Source organism: Narcine bancroftii, chromosome 2, assembly GCF_036971445.1.
Source record: "Narcine bancroftii isolate sNarBan1 chromosome 2, sNarBan1.hap1, whole genome shotgun sequence".
Taxonomy (NCBI): Eukaryota; Metazoa; Chordata; class Chondrichthyes; order Torpediniformes; family Narcinidae; genus Narcine; species Narcine bancroftii.
The window spans coordinates 12,484,531-12,499,153 of NC_091470.1; the positions used below are offsets into that span (position 1 = coordinate 12,484,531).

General features: G+C 44.2%; 1 protein-coding gene across 5 annotated transcripts in view; it reads left to right on the plus strand.

The window, feature by feature from the left end:
- Positions 1–14,623, plus strand: part of tmem63c (transmembrane protein 63C) — a 218,466-nt gene that overhangs the window by 139,337 nt on the left and 64,506 nt on the right. For 4 of the 5 annotated variants that reach the window (XM_069915866.1, XM_069915870.1, XM_069915867.1 and 1 more), the window contains 3 exons: positions 4,678–4,751; positions 6,822–6,902; positions 10,923–11,043. In XM_069915866.1, coding sequence (XP_069771967.1) covers positions 4,678–4,751; positions 6,822–6,902; positions 10,923–11,043 — 276 coding nt within the window. The remainder of the gene's footprint in view (positions 1–4,677; positions 4,752–6,821; positions 6,903–10,922; positions 11,044–14,623) is intronic. The other variant, XM_069915868.1, reaches the window with a different exon arrangement.

Below are 14,623 nucleotides of genomic sequence, written 5' to 3' on the forward strand. Positions count from 1 at the left end.
GAGGCGTTATCAGCCCACTGGCGGTGGTCAATGTGGCAGGCACCAAGAGATTTCTTTAGGCAGTCCTTGTACCTTTTCTTTGGTGCACCTCTGTCACGGTGGCCAGTGGAGAGCTCGCCATATAATACGATCTTGGGAAGGCGATGGTCCTCCATTCTGGAGACGTGACCCATCCAGCGCAGCTGGATCTTCAGCAGCGTGGACTCGATGCTGTCGACCTCTGCCATCTCGAGTACCTCGACGTTAGGGGTGTGAGCGCTCCAATGGATGTTGAGGATGGAGCGGAGACAACGCTGGTGGAAGCGTTCTAGGAGCCGTAGGTGGTGCCGGTAGAGGACCCATGATTCGGAGCCGAACAGGAGTGTGGGTATGACAACGGCTCTGTATACGCTTATCTTTGTGAGGTTTTTCAGTTGGTTGTTTTTCCAGACTCTTTTGTGTAGTCTTCCAAAGGCGCTATTTGCCTTGGCGAGTCTGTTGTCTATCTCATTGTCGATCCTTGCATCTGATGAAATGGTGCAGCCGAGATAGGTAAACTGGTTGACCGTTTTGAGTTTTGTGTGCCCGATGGAGATGTGGGGGGGCTGGTAGTCATGGTGGGGAGCTGGCTGATGGAGGACCTCAGTTTTCTTCAGGCTGACTTCCAGGCCAAACATTTTGGCAGTTTCCGCAAAGCAGGACGTCAAGCGCTGAAGAGCTGGCTCTGAATGGGCAACTAAAGCGGCATCATCTGCAAAGAGTAGTTCACGGACAAGTTTCTCTTGTGTCTTGGTGTGAGCTTGCAGGCGCCTCAGATTGAAGAGACTGCCATCCGTGCGGTACCGGATGTAAACAGCGTCTTCATTGTTGGGGTCTTTTAAAATTTTTTATATATATATATATATATATATATATATATATACACACATATACCCCTTTACACACATACATATAGTTCGTGGTCATGTTTACTCTCATTACATGTCTTCATCTCTCTGCTTGTTTTGTAGTTGTTCTGCAAATTTTCTTGCTTCCTCTGGATCCGAGAATAGTCTGTTTTGTTGCCCTGGAATAACTATTTTAAGTACTGCTGGGTACTTTAACATAAATTTATATCCTTTTTTCCATAAGATTGTTTTTGCTGTATTGAACTCCTTCCTCTTCTTCAGGAGTTCAAAACTTATGTCTGGATAGAAAAAAATTTTTTGACCTTTGTATTCCAGTGGCTTTTTGTCTTCTCTTACTTTCTTCATTGCTTTCTCCAATATATTTTCTCTGGTTGTATATCTTAAGAATTTTACTAAAATGGATCTTGCTTTTTGCTGCGGTTGTGGTTTCGGGGCTAAAGTTCTATGTGCCCTCTCTATTTCCATTTCTTCCTGTAATTCTGGTCTTCCCAGGACCCTGGGGATCCAATCTTTTATAAATTCTCTCATATTCTTGCCTTCTTCATCTTCCTTAAGGCCCACTATCTTTATATTATTTCTTCTATTATAGTTTTCTATTATATCTATCTTCTGAGCTAACAGCTCATGTGCCTCTAACTTTTTTATTAGATTCTTCTAATTTCTCTTTTAAGTCCTCTACTTCCATTTCTACAATTGTTTCTCGTTCTTCCATATTTTCCACTCTTTTTCCTATCTCTGATATGGCCACTTCCATTTTATTCATTCTTTCTTCTGCATTTTTAATTCTTCTTTTTATCTCATCAAATTCTTGTAATTGCCGTTCTTTCACTGATTCCATATATTCTTTAAGAAAAGCTACATCCATTGTCTTGCTTTTCTCTTCTTCTTCCACTTCTTTCTGTTCTTCTTCTTCTTCCTCCTCTGGATTGACCATCTGTTGTTTCCTTGTTTTCTTTTTACCCTCTTCTTTCTTGTTCTCGTTATTGTCTGTGTTCTGCACCTGCTGCTGTGTTGCAGGTGTCTCTCTCAGCTGTGGAGATCGACTCCGCAGCTGTTCCCCCCTCCCGTCAGTGGGTTTTTTTTCATGCGCGGTTGCGCACTTTTACTCGGCTCTGGGAGCCATTTTTGTAGTCCCGAGCCCGGGACCTCCACTGACCTGAGGGAGCGGGCTTCTCTCTCCGCGGCGGGCCTCTTCGGACAGGTAAGGCCTTCACCTTCTTCTTCCGACGTTCTTTCTTCTTCTCTTCTTCCCGTTGTTTTCGACTTTTCTCTCTTCGCTGCCATTTTCTTCTCACCTTTATTTTTACTTTATTATAAATTTTAATCTTGTACCTTTGTGCTTTGTGTGTTTTTTTTAAAACTTTTCGGGAGAGGGCTGGAATTCCCTGACCGGCCACTACTCCATCACGTGACTCCTCCTAGACTGGGCTCTTGAGAATTGTTAGATTGCCATGATGTAACTTTAGAATTGATTTTGGAAAGCTCAACTGCTGTTCATTTCAAAATTTTACTTTGAAGTATCTTTTACTGGTTAATTCATTGGTTGGAGACAGAAAATGCAGACTATGTGATCTCCAGCACTTATGTTGACCTATCGGTGTACAGCCTACAAGGGGACTGCATCTGATTTCCATAGATTACACTGGGAAATTCACATCATGGGTCCACTGTTGTATGTCATCTGTATTAACGAATGAGATGCAATGTAGTTACCATAATTAATACATTTGTGGATGACAACAAAATTGGAGGTGTAGTGGACAGTGGTGAAGGACAGTGAGTTCACAGCAGGATCGAGAGCAGGTGGGAAGCTGGGCCAAGGAGTGGCAAATAGAATTTAACTGACAAGTGTGAGGTTTGGCACATTGTAAGTCAAACAAGGGAAGGACTTGCATGGTGAATGGTCGGCCCCTGGAGAGTTTTAGAGTTGTAGGGGTACAAGTGCAGAGTTCCACAAAGATGACAACTCATTGGATAAGGTGGTATAGAAGGCATTTGGCACATTGGCCTCCATTGGGTGGGGTGTAGAGTACAAAAATTAGGATCAGATGATTCATCTGAACAAGGTGTTGGTGAGACCATGGAGTACTGGTCATCTCACTGTACAAAAGGTTGGTAAATTGGAAAGGCTGCAGAGGAGATTCACTAGGATGTTGCTGTGATTGGAGGGTTATAGGGAGGGGTGGATAAGGAGGGTGGCTGAGGGTTATGTTAGAGGTTTACAAAATCATGATCTGCACAGAGCAAGTGGATGCTCAGTCTTTCCCCGGGTGAATGATTCTAGAATGAGAGGGTATGGGTTTATGGTGAGAGCAGAAACATTTTAGATGGATATCTGGGGCAACTTTGTCATTCAGAGGGTGGTCTGTACTGGAGCAAGCTGCCAGAGAAAGCTGTGAAAATGGAAACAATAATGATTCCAAAAAAAAAAATTTGGACATATTTATGGACAGGAAAGTCTTAGACCATGTGCAGATCACATGCCTGGCCCAGAATGTCAGCTCGGTCCGCATGGACAAATTTGGCTCAAGGAGTCCAGCGTGTTCTTTGAATGAAGTGATAGGAGAAGGTATTCGGTTCAACAGTCAATTTATTACACAGCACAAGAATAAAACTTAACAGAGCTCTGGGTCAATCGTTAGTTCATAGGTCACCTGCGCAGTGAGCTACTCCCCAAGACTGACCCCTATTGTCCAGTTGGCTCAGTTTATATAGATCAACCTTATCATACAGAACAAAAGTTGGCTTCCTTTGCTAGATTTCATTATCATACAGAACAAAAGTTGTCTTCCTTTGCTAGATCTTTTTGCATAAGGGTTATCACAAGTCATCTCCTGTTTTGCAGATATCTGGGGTGTATCTTAATCCTCCAGGCCAGACTATCCTGTTGTGTTGATCAGAAATTAATTCATCCCCAGATATTTCTAATCACCATTCTGTTCTTGTCTGGCCAATTTCTGCTGTTCTCTTTAACACCTCCTCCTGCCTTAATCTTCCTCCTAGACTGGTTTTCCATTCCCTTTGTTTCTTGCAGGCCATTCTTTGTTCTGGTCTGGCCTGTGTCTCCTGTGCTACTCACCACCTCCTTCAGTTTGAGCATTCCTCCTAAATCGTTTTATGCATTTCCTCTCCCTGTATTTGGGAGCGGACAATTTTGCTCAGCCAACTTTGCTCCATGCTGTGATTGCCACTTAATCACATTCCTCTTTTTCCCTGAACCATGCAGTCACTCCATGATTCAGTCTGGTGAACCTTCGCTGCACTCCCTGAATAGCAAGAATGTCCTTCCACAGATTAGTAGACAAAAATTGTCCACAATACTCAATGTATGGCCTCACCAAGACCCTGTACATCTACATTCAAAACCTCTCACAATAAAGGTCAATGTCCTTCATCACCTGTGACCTTCATTCCGATTTTCAATGCCCCATGACCCCCAGGTCTCATTGCATCCCTTTCACTTGTTTTTCTCCATTCAGATAATCTGCCTTCCTATTATTGCCATCAAAGTGCTGCAATTTACAATGTATGTTAATGATGCAGATGAAAGAGTTGTAAGTAATCTCATAACTTTGCAGATGACTCTAAGCTGGTGGCAGTGTGATCAGTGGAGAAGATTCACACTTGACTACATTATTATTCTGCATCTGTCATTCTCCTCATCTGCCCAAGTTAGTCTGCAGCTTCTGTGAATCTTCCTGGGTCTGGGTTGGTTTGGGCATCTTCATTTGGTTTGCTTAAATTTATGGTGCTATGATCTAATCTATCTGTGACCTATTTTTTTTTAAAGGTTGCGAGGACATTGATGATCTCACAAATCCCAAAGGAACTCACAGACACAAGCCTCCTCACCAAGCACTTCCAGTGAGTAACAAGGGTGGTGTGAGCTGCTGTTGGAAACGGAATACAGGATGCTGGAGTGAGGGGAAAAGAGTTGTGTGTGATTCTGTGAGTCTCCCTGTCCTTCTGTGCCTGTGAGCATCAGAGAAGAGAAGAACTGCTAGTAAAATCGAGGTCAATGGTGGGTTGGGACAGAGTGCATGTGGTTGTATTTGGGGGAAGAGAATTAATGGTGGTCAAGAGAAATGTTTGTATATAACATGCCAAATTAACTCTGTCCAGGTAAGAACTATTTGGTGACTTTACAATTTACAATTCTGTTTCCATCAATGGTTTGGGCATTTATTGCTGCAGTACAATCCACTGCTTTTATTCCCACATAATTTCTCCACTGTAGATAGATCACATTTGCACATGGTTCCTTTTCACAGAAATCTTGAGAGTCACCCCAACCATCATGTTTGACATACTGTTGTGACATGTGACATGAGGCTCACGGATTCCTACTGGACACTGCAGACCTTCATCTACGTAAAAACACAATGTCGGAGAAACAGCAGGTCAAAAAGTGTACTTTATAGAGCAAAGATGAAGGTACATAACCCATGTTTCAGGCTTGCACCCTTCATCAAGATATGGAAAAATGTCGACAGGTGCTCGAATAGGGCACCTTCCTACTTGCAGTGTGGCACCTGACAACATTTTGTTCATACCCTGATGAAGGGCTGAAGCTTGAAACGTAGGTTATGAATCTTTATCTTCGCTGTATGAAGGACACTGTTTGACCTGCTGACTTTCTCCAACATTGTGTTTTTACTTCAACCACGGTGCCTGTGGACTTTTGTGTTTTGCTTTAGTCCTGCAGCTGCAACAGCTTTATCCTCCTGCCACCGATCACCACTGCTGTGGATACTGATTATGTTAAAGCAGGGGTGGCCAAACCACAGCTCACGAACCACATACAGCTCTCTGACATATGATATGCAGCTTGTGGAAGTACATTGGCTGAGACAGGAATGGTACAAGACGATGCTCACAGTGGAAGTGCTAGTGGGTATGGCTTGTGATTTAAAATATTTCGTATGCATGTGTGTTCTTTTTGATGATTGAAACTGATACAAATTAGCATTTTAAAAACTACATCCATGAATAAATATTATTACATAGGTTTATTAATATTTTTACAAAGTTTTTGTAACAAAATGTGCATGTAATAGAAAAAACCTGCAAGTAATATTTTTTCATGTCTTGCGGCTCTCAACCATCTGAAGTTTATCTCGTGTGGCCTGCTGAACTGCATGGTTTTGCACTGGGATCCCTGTTCTCAGCAGCCCGCTCTCTGTATATCTGTCTCACAGTGGGTGCACATGCCTTGGCATCTCGAAGAAAGATTTACAAGGATGTGTTCCAAGCAGTTTGGATGATGACGATAGGTAGCAGCAGAACTGGGGGATCTGACGGGACAGTTTAATGCTGTTTTATGGATAAGTTTTGATGTTTCCATCTGTGTTATGTGTCTTTCTCATTGTATGTGCACGTGAAACTGCAGAGTTGTGAACACAGCTTAGGCCTTTACACAACCTTCCTCCATCAGCTCTGTCTACAGCTCCCATTGTCTCAGAAAAACATCTGTCACACTTTCTTCTTCACCTCCCATGAGGGAGATGTACGAGTTTCAAAAGGCACACCTCCAGATTCAAGGACAGTTTCTTTTTTATGTAATCGGATTCTTGACCAGGTCTCCCATTTGTATGAGTCCATGTCCTATTTAACTACTTTTCTGTTTAACACTATCCCTGTGTTTTTTTCTCTTGGGTGACACCGTATCCTGCACCTTTGCTTTCACTCCAGGCTGACTTGTATGATAGCACACAGAACGAAATGTTTCCACTGTATCTCAGTACATGAGACAAACGATTCAATTCACCATCTGTGTTTGTGTGTGTGTGAATGCATGTGTTTATGTGGACTTGTACTGGTCAGTTAGTTTGACCACTGGACATTTGCTTGCTGTATCCTTCTGTGAGTTATTGGTGAGATGGTGATTATCAGAAGGAAACCAAGTTTTGATCTTGTACATGTACTGTCTTCCAGTGAGGCTTACCCCAACTGTATGGTGACAGATGTACAGTTCTGCTTCGATGTTCGTGCACTGATGAAACTTGACTCCCAGAGGTAAACAGAAACTTCAACTGAACACACAAAGTAAATGGACATTTCCTATGGACTTGTATAGTGGTATAAAAGATTGATGAGACCAAATTTGGAAAATTGTGTGCAGTTTTGGACACATAATTACAGGAAAGACCCAGCTGGCAGGCAAGGTGCATATTGGTACCAATGCCACAGGTAGGAAAGGAGGTGTGGTCCTGTAGAATGAATACAGGGAGTTAGGTAGCAAGTTGACACACAGGGTTTCCAGTGTTGTAAACTCAAGATTTCTGCCTGTGCCACCTAACCACAAGGCAAGAATCAGGAAGACAGTACAATGCCTGGCAAAGTCACTGGTGCATGAGGGATGGATTCAGATGTTTGAATCACTGGGCTCTCTTCCAGGACAGGTGGGACCTGTACCCAAGTGACAGGTTACACCTGAACTGGAGGAAGACCAATTTCCCTGTGGGCAGTTTGTTAGTGCATCGGGGAGGGTTTTAATCAGAGAGGAAAGGCAGGAAGTGGAGGAGTTGAAGGAATGAAAGCAACAAAAGTTAAGAGCAAAGAAAATTGGAAGAGGAAGGCTGAAAAATTCCAAAGCAAGGGACAAAAGGGGCCACCTTGCAGACTAATTCTAACAAAGTAGACTGAAGATTCAAACTTGAGGGTGGAGTTCATGGTTAATGGCAGGATTCTTGACAGTGTGGAAGAACAGAGGGGCTTTGGGGTCCAGGTCCAGAGATCTCTCAAGGTTTGCTGTGCAGGTTGATAGGACAGTTAAGAAGGCTTATGATGTGCTGGGCTTCATTAGTCGGTGATTGAGTTCAAGAGCCACAAGGTAGTGTTGCAGCTCTGTAAAACTCTGTTGGACCACACTTGGAGTATTGTGTTTGCTTCTAGTTGCCTCATTACAGGAATGATGTGGAAGCTGTGGAGAGGGAGCAGAGGAGATTCACCAGGATGTTGCCTGGATTAGAGAACATGCCTTATGAGGCAAGATTAACAGAGCAGGGACTTTTTTCTTTGCAACAAAGAAGGATGAGAGGAGACTTAATAGAGATCTTCAAGATTAGAGGGTGGATGGCAAGCACCTGTTTCCCAGAGTGACACCAGCCAACACAAGAGGACATCTGTACAAATGAGGGGAGGAAATTTTAGGAGAGATATCAGGGGAAAAGTTTCTTTACACAGAGTGGTGGGTGCTTGGAATGTATTGCTGGGGTGGTGGTGGCGGCTGGTACAATAGGGACCTTTAAAAGTGTATTAGGCTTAGAACAATAGAATGTTACAGCACACAAAACAGGCCATTTGACCCTTCCAGTCTGTGCTGACCAATAAAACTAGCTAGTCCCACTGACCTGCTCTCATACCATAACCCTCCAGACCTCTCCTATCCATGTATTTATCCAATTTATTTTTAAAACTCAAAATTGAATCTGCATTCACTATATCAAATGGCAGCTCATTCCACACAACTACCATTCTCTGAGTGAAAAACCTTCCCCTAATGTTCCCCTTGTACCTCTCCCCTTTCAGCCTAAAGCTATGACCTCTCATATTGATCTCCCCCAATCTAAGTGGAAACATCCTACTCACATCTACTGTCTATACCCCTCATAATCTTATAAACTTCTATCAAGTCTCTTCTCATCCTTCTTTGTTCCAAGGAGTATAGTCCTAACCTGTTTAATCTTTCCCGGTAACTCAACTCCTGAAGACCCAGCAACATCTTAGTAAGTCTTCTCTGCGCTCTTTCAATCATATTGATATCTTTCCTGGTGCTGGGTGACCACAATAGACTGCACACAATATTCTAAGTGTGGTCTCACCAATGACTTGAATAACTTCAACATAACATTCCAACTTCTATACACAAAACTTTGATTTATAAAGGCTAATGTGCCAAAAGCTTTCTTTACAACCCTGTCCACATGCGATGCCACTGCCAGTTTCCTGCATAAATACCGATCCAAAAACTGTTCAAGATCTCCCCCATTTCGCGAGGCCCCACACGTAGTTGACCATTCTGATTTTCTAGGGATCTAATTTTATTTCTTACTATCCTTTTACTTTTAATATACTTGTAGAAACATTTGGATTTTCCTTCCCATTATCTGCCAAAGCACCTTCGTGTCTTCTTTTTGCCTTCCTAATTTCATTCTTAAGCATTCTCTTACATTTTCTATACTCTGTGAGTCGCACATTTCTTCCTTGTTGTCTATACCGCATATATACCCCACCCCCCACCCCACCCCCTCCTTTTCTTAGCCAGCTCTCCAATATCCCTTGAAAATCAAGGTTCCCTACATTTGTTAACTTTGCCCTTATTCCTGGTAGGAACATGAAATCTCTGCACTCTCAACATTCTACTTGAAGGTCTTTCCCCTGCTAGATGAATCCTCGCCAGAAAATAACTTCTTCCAATTGACTCTTCCGAGATTCTTCCTCATTTCCTCAAAACTGGCCTTTCTCAATTCAGAACCTCAACTCAAGGACCAGACCCATCCTTCTCCATAATTAACTTGAAACTAATGACATTATGGTCACTGGACTCAAAATGCTCACCTGTACATACTTCAGCCACCTGACCTGCCTGGTTCCCCAAAAGAAGATCAAGTATTGAATCTTCTCTCGTTGGTACCTCTAGATATTGATGTAGAAGACTTTCCTGTACACATTCGACATACTCCAACCCATCCAGTGCTTTTACTGTATGAAAGTCTCAGTCTGTCTGCGGAAAGTTAAAATCTCCTGCTACAACTTTCTGCTATCTCCCTACAGATTTGCTGCTCCAATTCGCTCAGAGTATTGAATGGTCTATAATACAGTTTATGCCCTTCCCGTTCCTCAGCTCCACCCATATGGCGATGAGTCCTCAGTGCTGTGCTGTCAATGCACAGCAATGCCACTCCTCCTTTTCCATGACTAGCAATTCCACACTTCCTCCTTTCCTCCCTTGCCCTCTATCCTGTCTGAAATAATGGAACCCTGGAACATTGAGCTGTCAATCCTGCCCCTCCTTCAACCAAGTCTCACTAATAGCAATAATGTCATAATCCCACATAGCAATCCTCCCACTAAGCTCATCTGCCTTCCCGACAATACTCCTCACATTGAAGTAGATGTATGTGAGACCATTTCTTTCCTGAACAACCCTGTCTTTACATACAGTCCTTGCATAACTCTCATCGACCTCCACCTTACCATCTGCTCTAACACTCTGGTTCCCCTCCCCCTGCAAATCTAGTTTAAACTCCCCGAAGCAACACTAGCAATTCTACCCACAAGGATGTTAGTCCCCCTCCAGTTCAGGTGGAAACCGTCCTGTCAGAACAGGTCCCACCTTCACTGGAAGAGAGCCCAATGATCTAACAATCAGAAGCCCTCCCTCCTGCTCCGTCTCTTGAGCCACACTTTAAGCTGGGTTATCTTTGTGTTTCTCACCTAACTAGCACGTGGCACACATAGCAATCCTGAGACTGCAACCCTGGAGGTCCTCTCCTTCCACTTTGCTCCTAACTCCCTGAACTCTCCTATCAGGACCCTCTCACCCTTCCTGCCCCTCTCAGTAGAACCTACATGGACCACAACATGTGGCTGCTCACCCTCCCTTCTGAGAATTGGGAGCACATGATCTGGGATATCACAGACCCTGGCACCATCTAAGATAATCGATCTCTCCCACAGAACCTCTTGTCTGTCCTCCTTACTATCAAATCCCCTATCACGACTGCATTCTTCTCCTCCCTCCTTCCCTTGTATGAAAGAACAGTAGAGAGTAATGAGGTTTTGTTTTCCTGACTGCCAGTAGAGGGGCTGCAATGTCATTGCTCTTTTCCTTCCATTGTACTGCTAAAAGTACTGTTGGATCCTGAGGTCAGCGCATCTCACGAGATGGTAAATAAATGTATTGAAATGTTGAAGCTGTGAAATACTTTGAATAACCTGACGTGTAAAACTGAAGCAGACTAACTCACAAACTTTCAGAATTGATTCTCTTGCCATGGTTCCATGTTTATAACTTTTCTATTCCTCTCTCAGGCGAAAAGCAATGAAAGGTCGTTTATATTTCGCAGCCAAGGCCCAAAAGGAAGGGAGAATAATGATGAAGACTCACCCATTGGCTCGAATCTGTGGCTGCAACTGTTGTGGATTTGAACAGGTAGGGCGGATGCAAATATTATCCTTCAAAAGAAAATAGATTCGTGTAACGCTATTACAGTGCCAGCGATCAGGATCGCTGGCTGTAAGGAGTTTGAACGTTCTCCCCGAGTCTGCATGGGTTTTCCCTGGGGGCTTTGGTTTCCTCCCACCATTCAAAACATACCAGAGGTTGTAGATTAATTGCGTGAAACTGGGCACATGGGCTCATGGGCTGAAATGGCCTGTTTCTGTGCTGTACCATGCACAGACTTTCTACAGACATTTTCTACAAACCTACTAGCTCCTCCAACTACCTCGACCTCATTTCACAGCCTGTCCCCTGTAAAGATTCTATTCCTTTCTCTCAATTCCTCTGTCTTTGTCCCATCTGCTCCCAGGATGAGGGTCTTCTATTCCATATCACCCAAGATGTCCCCTTTCTGTTCTAGATACAACAACAAAAACAGGATTCCCATTGCCCTCAAATACCACCCCACCAGCTTCTGCATCCAACTTATTATCTTCCACATTTCTGTCACCAGCAATATGATCCCACCACTACACACATTTTCCCCCCCTCTGCTTTCCATAGGAACCACACCCTTCGTGACTCCCTCACCCACTCATCCCTTCCCAATCAATGTCCCCTGACTGCAGAAAATGTCATACTTGAGCCCATACTTCCTCCCTCACCACCTTTCAGGGCCCCAAACAATCCTTCCAAATGAAGCAACACTTCATGTGAATCTGCAGGAGTCGTCTACTGCAGCCAGTGCTCCTGTTGTGGCCTCTTATATGTCAGAAAGACTGGACGCAGACTGGGAGTTTCTGCCAAACTGCTCTCTTCCCCATTCCTTCTTTTCTTCCAGCTCTCCACTCCCTTCCCTCTCCATTCACAGAGCGATCCCTCCTCCCCGTTTGGTCTTGTGCTCTCCCCTTACCTCCTGCTGAGGGACCGTGCTCCTGCCCGCTCCACACTATTTTATTCAGGCACCAACCTACATTTTGCTCCTACCTTGATGAAGGGCTCATGCCCAAAACGTTGGTTATAACCCTTCATCGTTGCGATATAAAGGACACTGAGTTTCTCCAGCATACTATGCACAAATCCATGTTGATTATCCCTCATCAGTTCATCATCCATATACTTGGATACCCGATGACTTAGAATATCTTTTAAAAACTTACCCACCCTTGACGTCAGGCTCACTGGCCTATAATTTTTCATCGATGGAACCTTATTAACTCATTGTGGACTAGAAATGAGGCTGAGGGACCATGCACCTGTCTTTTTTGTTGTCATGGGGGTGGACAGAGCTGGTACCTTCAAGTTCACGATAGTCCACACATCGGAAGTCCTCTCCTGGGGCCAGCACATCAAGGCAGCCAGGCAGAGGGACACCAACACCTTGAGTTTCTCTGTCAGTGGGGATCTGACACATTATAGAAAACTCCATTAAACTTCTACAGATGTAAAGTATGGAACATAGACATAGAACAATACAGCAAAGTACAGGCCCTTCGGCCCTTGATATTGTACTAAACCCTTCCCATAACCTTCTATATTTCTTTCATCTATGTCCCTGTTTAAGAGTCTCTCAAATGCCCCCAATGCTTCAGCCTTCACTACTATTCCCAGCAAGGCATTCCAGGCCCCCCACACCTCTATGTAAAAAAGCTTATCCCTGACATCTCCCCTAAACTTCCCTCCCTTCACTTTCTACACATGTCCTCTGGTGTTTGCTGATCCTGCCTTGGGAAACAGGGGCTGGCCGTCCACCCTATCTATGCCACTATCAAGTCTCCTCTCATCATTCTACACATCAAAGAGACAAGTCCCAGCTCTGCTAACCTGGCTTCATAAGACTTGTTTCCCAATCCAGGCAACATCCTGGTAAATCCCCTCTCCACAGCTTCCACATCCTTCCTATACTGACCTGTAGACCCCTTCTGCATCCATGTGGTTGGGTTCAAACTGTATTCTTTGTTCTAACTGACATCTGCCACCTCTACATCCCCAAACAGGCTCCACATTGATGTGTAGCTTAGGTTCACAGTCGGCCTGAACTTTCCCAGCCAGTATTACCACTGCTTCTCCCAGATTGCTGATTGTCGCTGCACAGATAAGGTGTCAATAAAAGAGGAAGAGGGCAGAGAAGATTTGCTAGGATGTTGCTGGGCTTTGAGGAACTGAGTTACAGGGAAAGGTTAGGACTTCCCAGCAGCATAGAAGAATGAGGGAGATTTGGTGAAATTGAGCCCACATTCACCACTTCAGCTGGAAGCTCGTTAGACACTCGCACCACTCTCTACCTGAAGAAGTTCCCCAAATGCCATTAAACATTTCCCTTCACCCTGAACCCATGTCCTCTCGTTCTTGTCTCACCCACCCTCAGTGGAAAAGGCTTGCTTGCATTTACTCTGTCCATACCCTTCATAATTTTGTATGTCTCTATCAAATCTCCCCTCATTCTCTGATGCTCCAGGGAATAACGTCCTAACGTATTTGAGCTTGCTCTAGAACTGAGCTCATCTGTACTCTCACCACCCTTGGAGTGAAGACTTTCCCCTGCTATAAGGAAGATCAGACATTTGGATCCTTGCCAACTTTCTGCCTGTTCTTTTTGAGTTCATACTGCTTAACATTCATACCCTGTTACATTTTATAATGTGATGCCGACTCTGCCTCCACAGGACGTGGAGTGGATCGCACATGGTGACTTTTCCTTACCTCTCCTTCCACCAACTGCTCGAAGTTTGTGTTGCTTGTTTGCTGGAAAGTCTGGCAGGGTCATTAATGGTGAGGAGACAAACATTTTACTTTAATTTGGACATACAACATGGTAACAGGCCCTTCTGGCACATGAGACTGTGCCACCAATTACATCCAATTAACCTACACCCCCCCCCCCCCCCCAGTATGTTTTGAAGGATAGGAGGAAACTGGAACCCCCTGGACGAAACCCACTCAGACACAGGGAGAACATACAAACCCCCTTATAGACAGTGTGGGATTCTATCACGGGTCACTGGTGCTGGATCAGCGTTGCACTAATGGCTACACTACTTTTGATTGTTGTAATTGTGTCCATTTCTATAGGTTCATGGGGTGGCTTGTTTCAGAAACCCACCTTCCTCTTAATGGAAAAATGTGCCCTTTCACATCCCTCTGCAATCTCTCCCCTCTCACCTCAACCCTATGCCCTTTATTTCTAGAATTGCCTTCTCTGAGAAAAAGACTGTGAGCATTCATTTGTTCACGCCCCTTATGGTTTTATAACCAAGCGACTAGAACTTCACCCAGTAGTCCAAGTATAGTCTCACGAGCCGCATCATGGGATGCCAACCTTGAGGAAGGGCTCAGGCCTGAAAATGCCTCCTCTGGGCATTGTGAGACCTGCTGAGCTCCTCCTGCATCTGTGTTTTGAGTTATTCCAACTTTGAACTCAGTACACTGTCGAACAAAGGCCAGCAAGCCAAATACCTTCTTTACCATCTTATCGCCTGTGGCCACATTCATGGAACTATGCATCTGTATCTTAAGGTCTCTGATCTACAACACCTTCCCTGGCCCTACTATTCACCATGAGGTCCTGCTC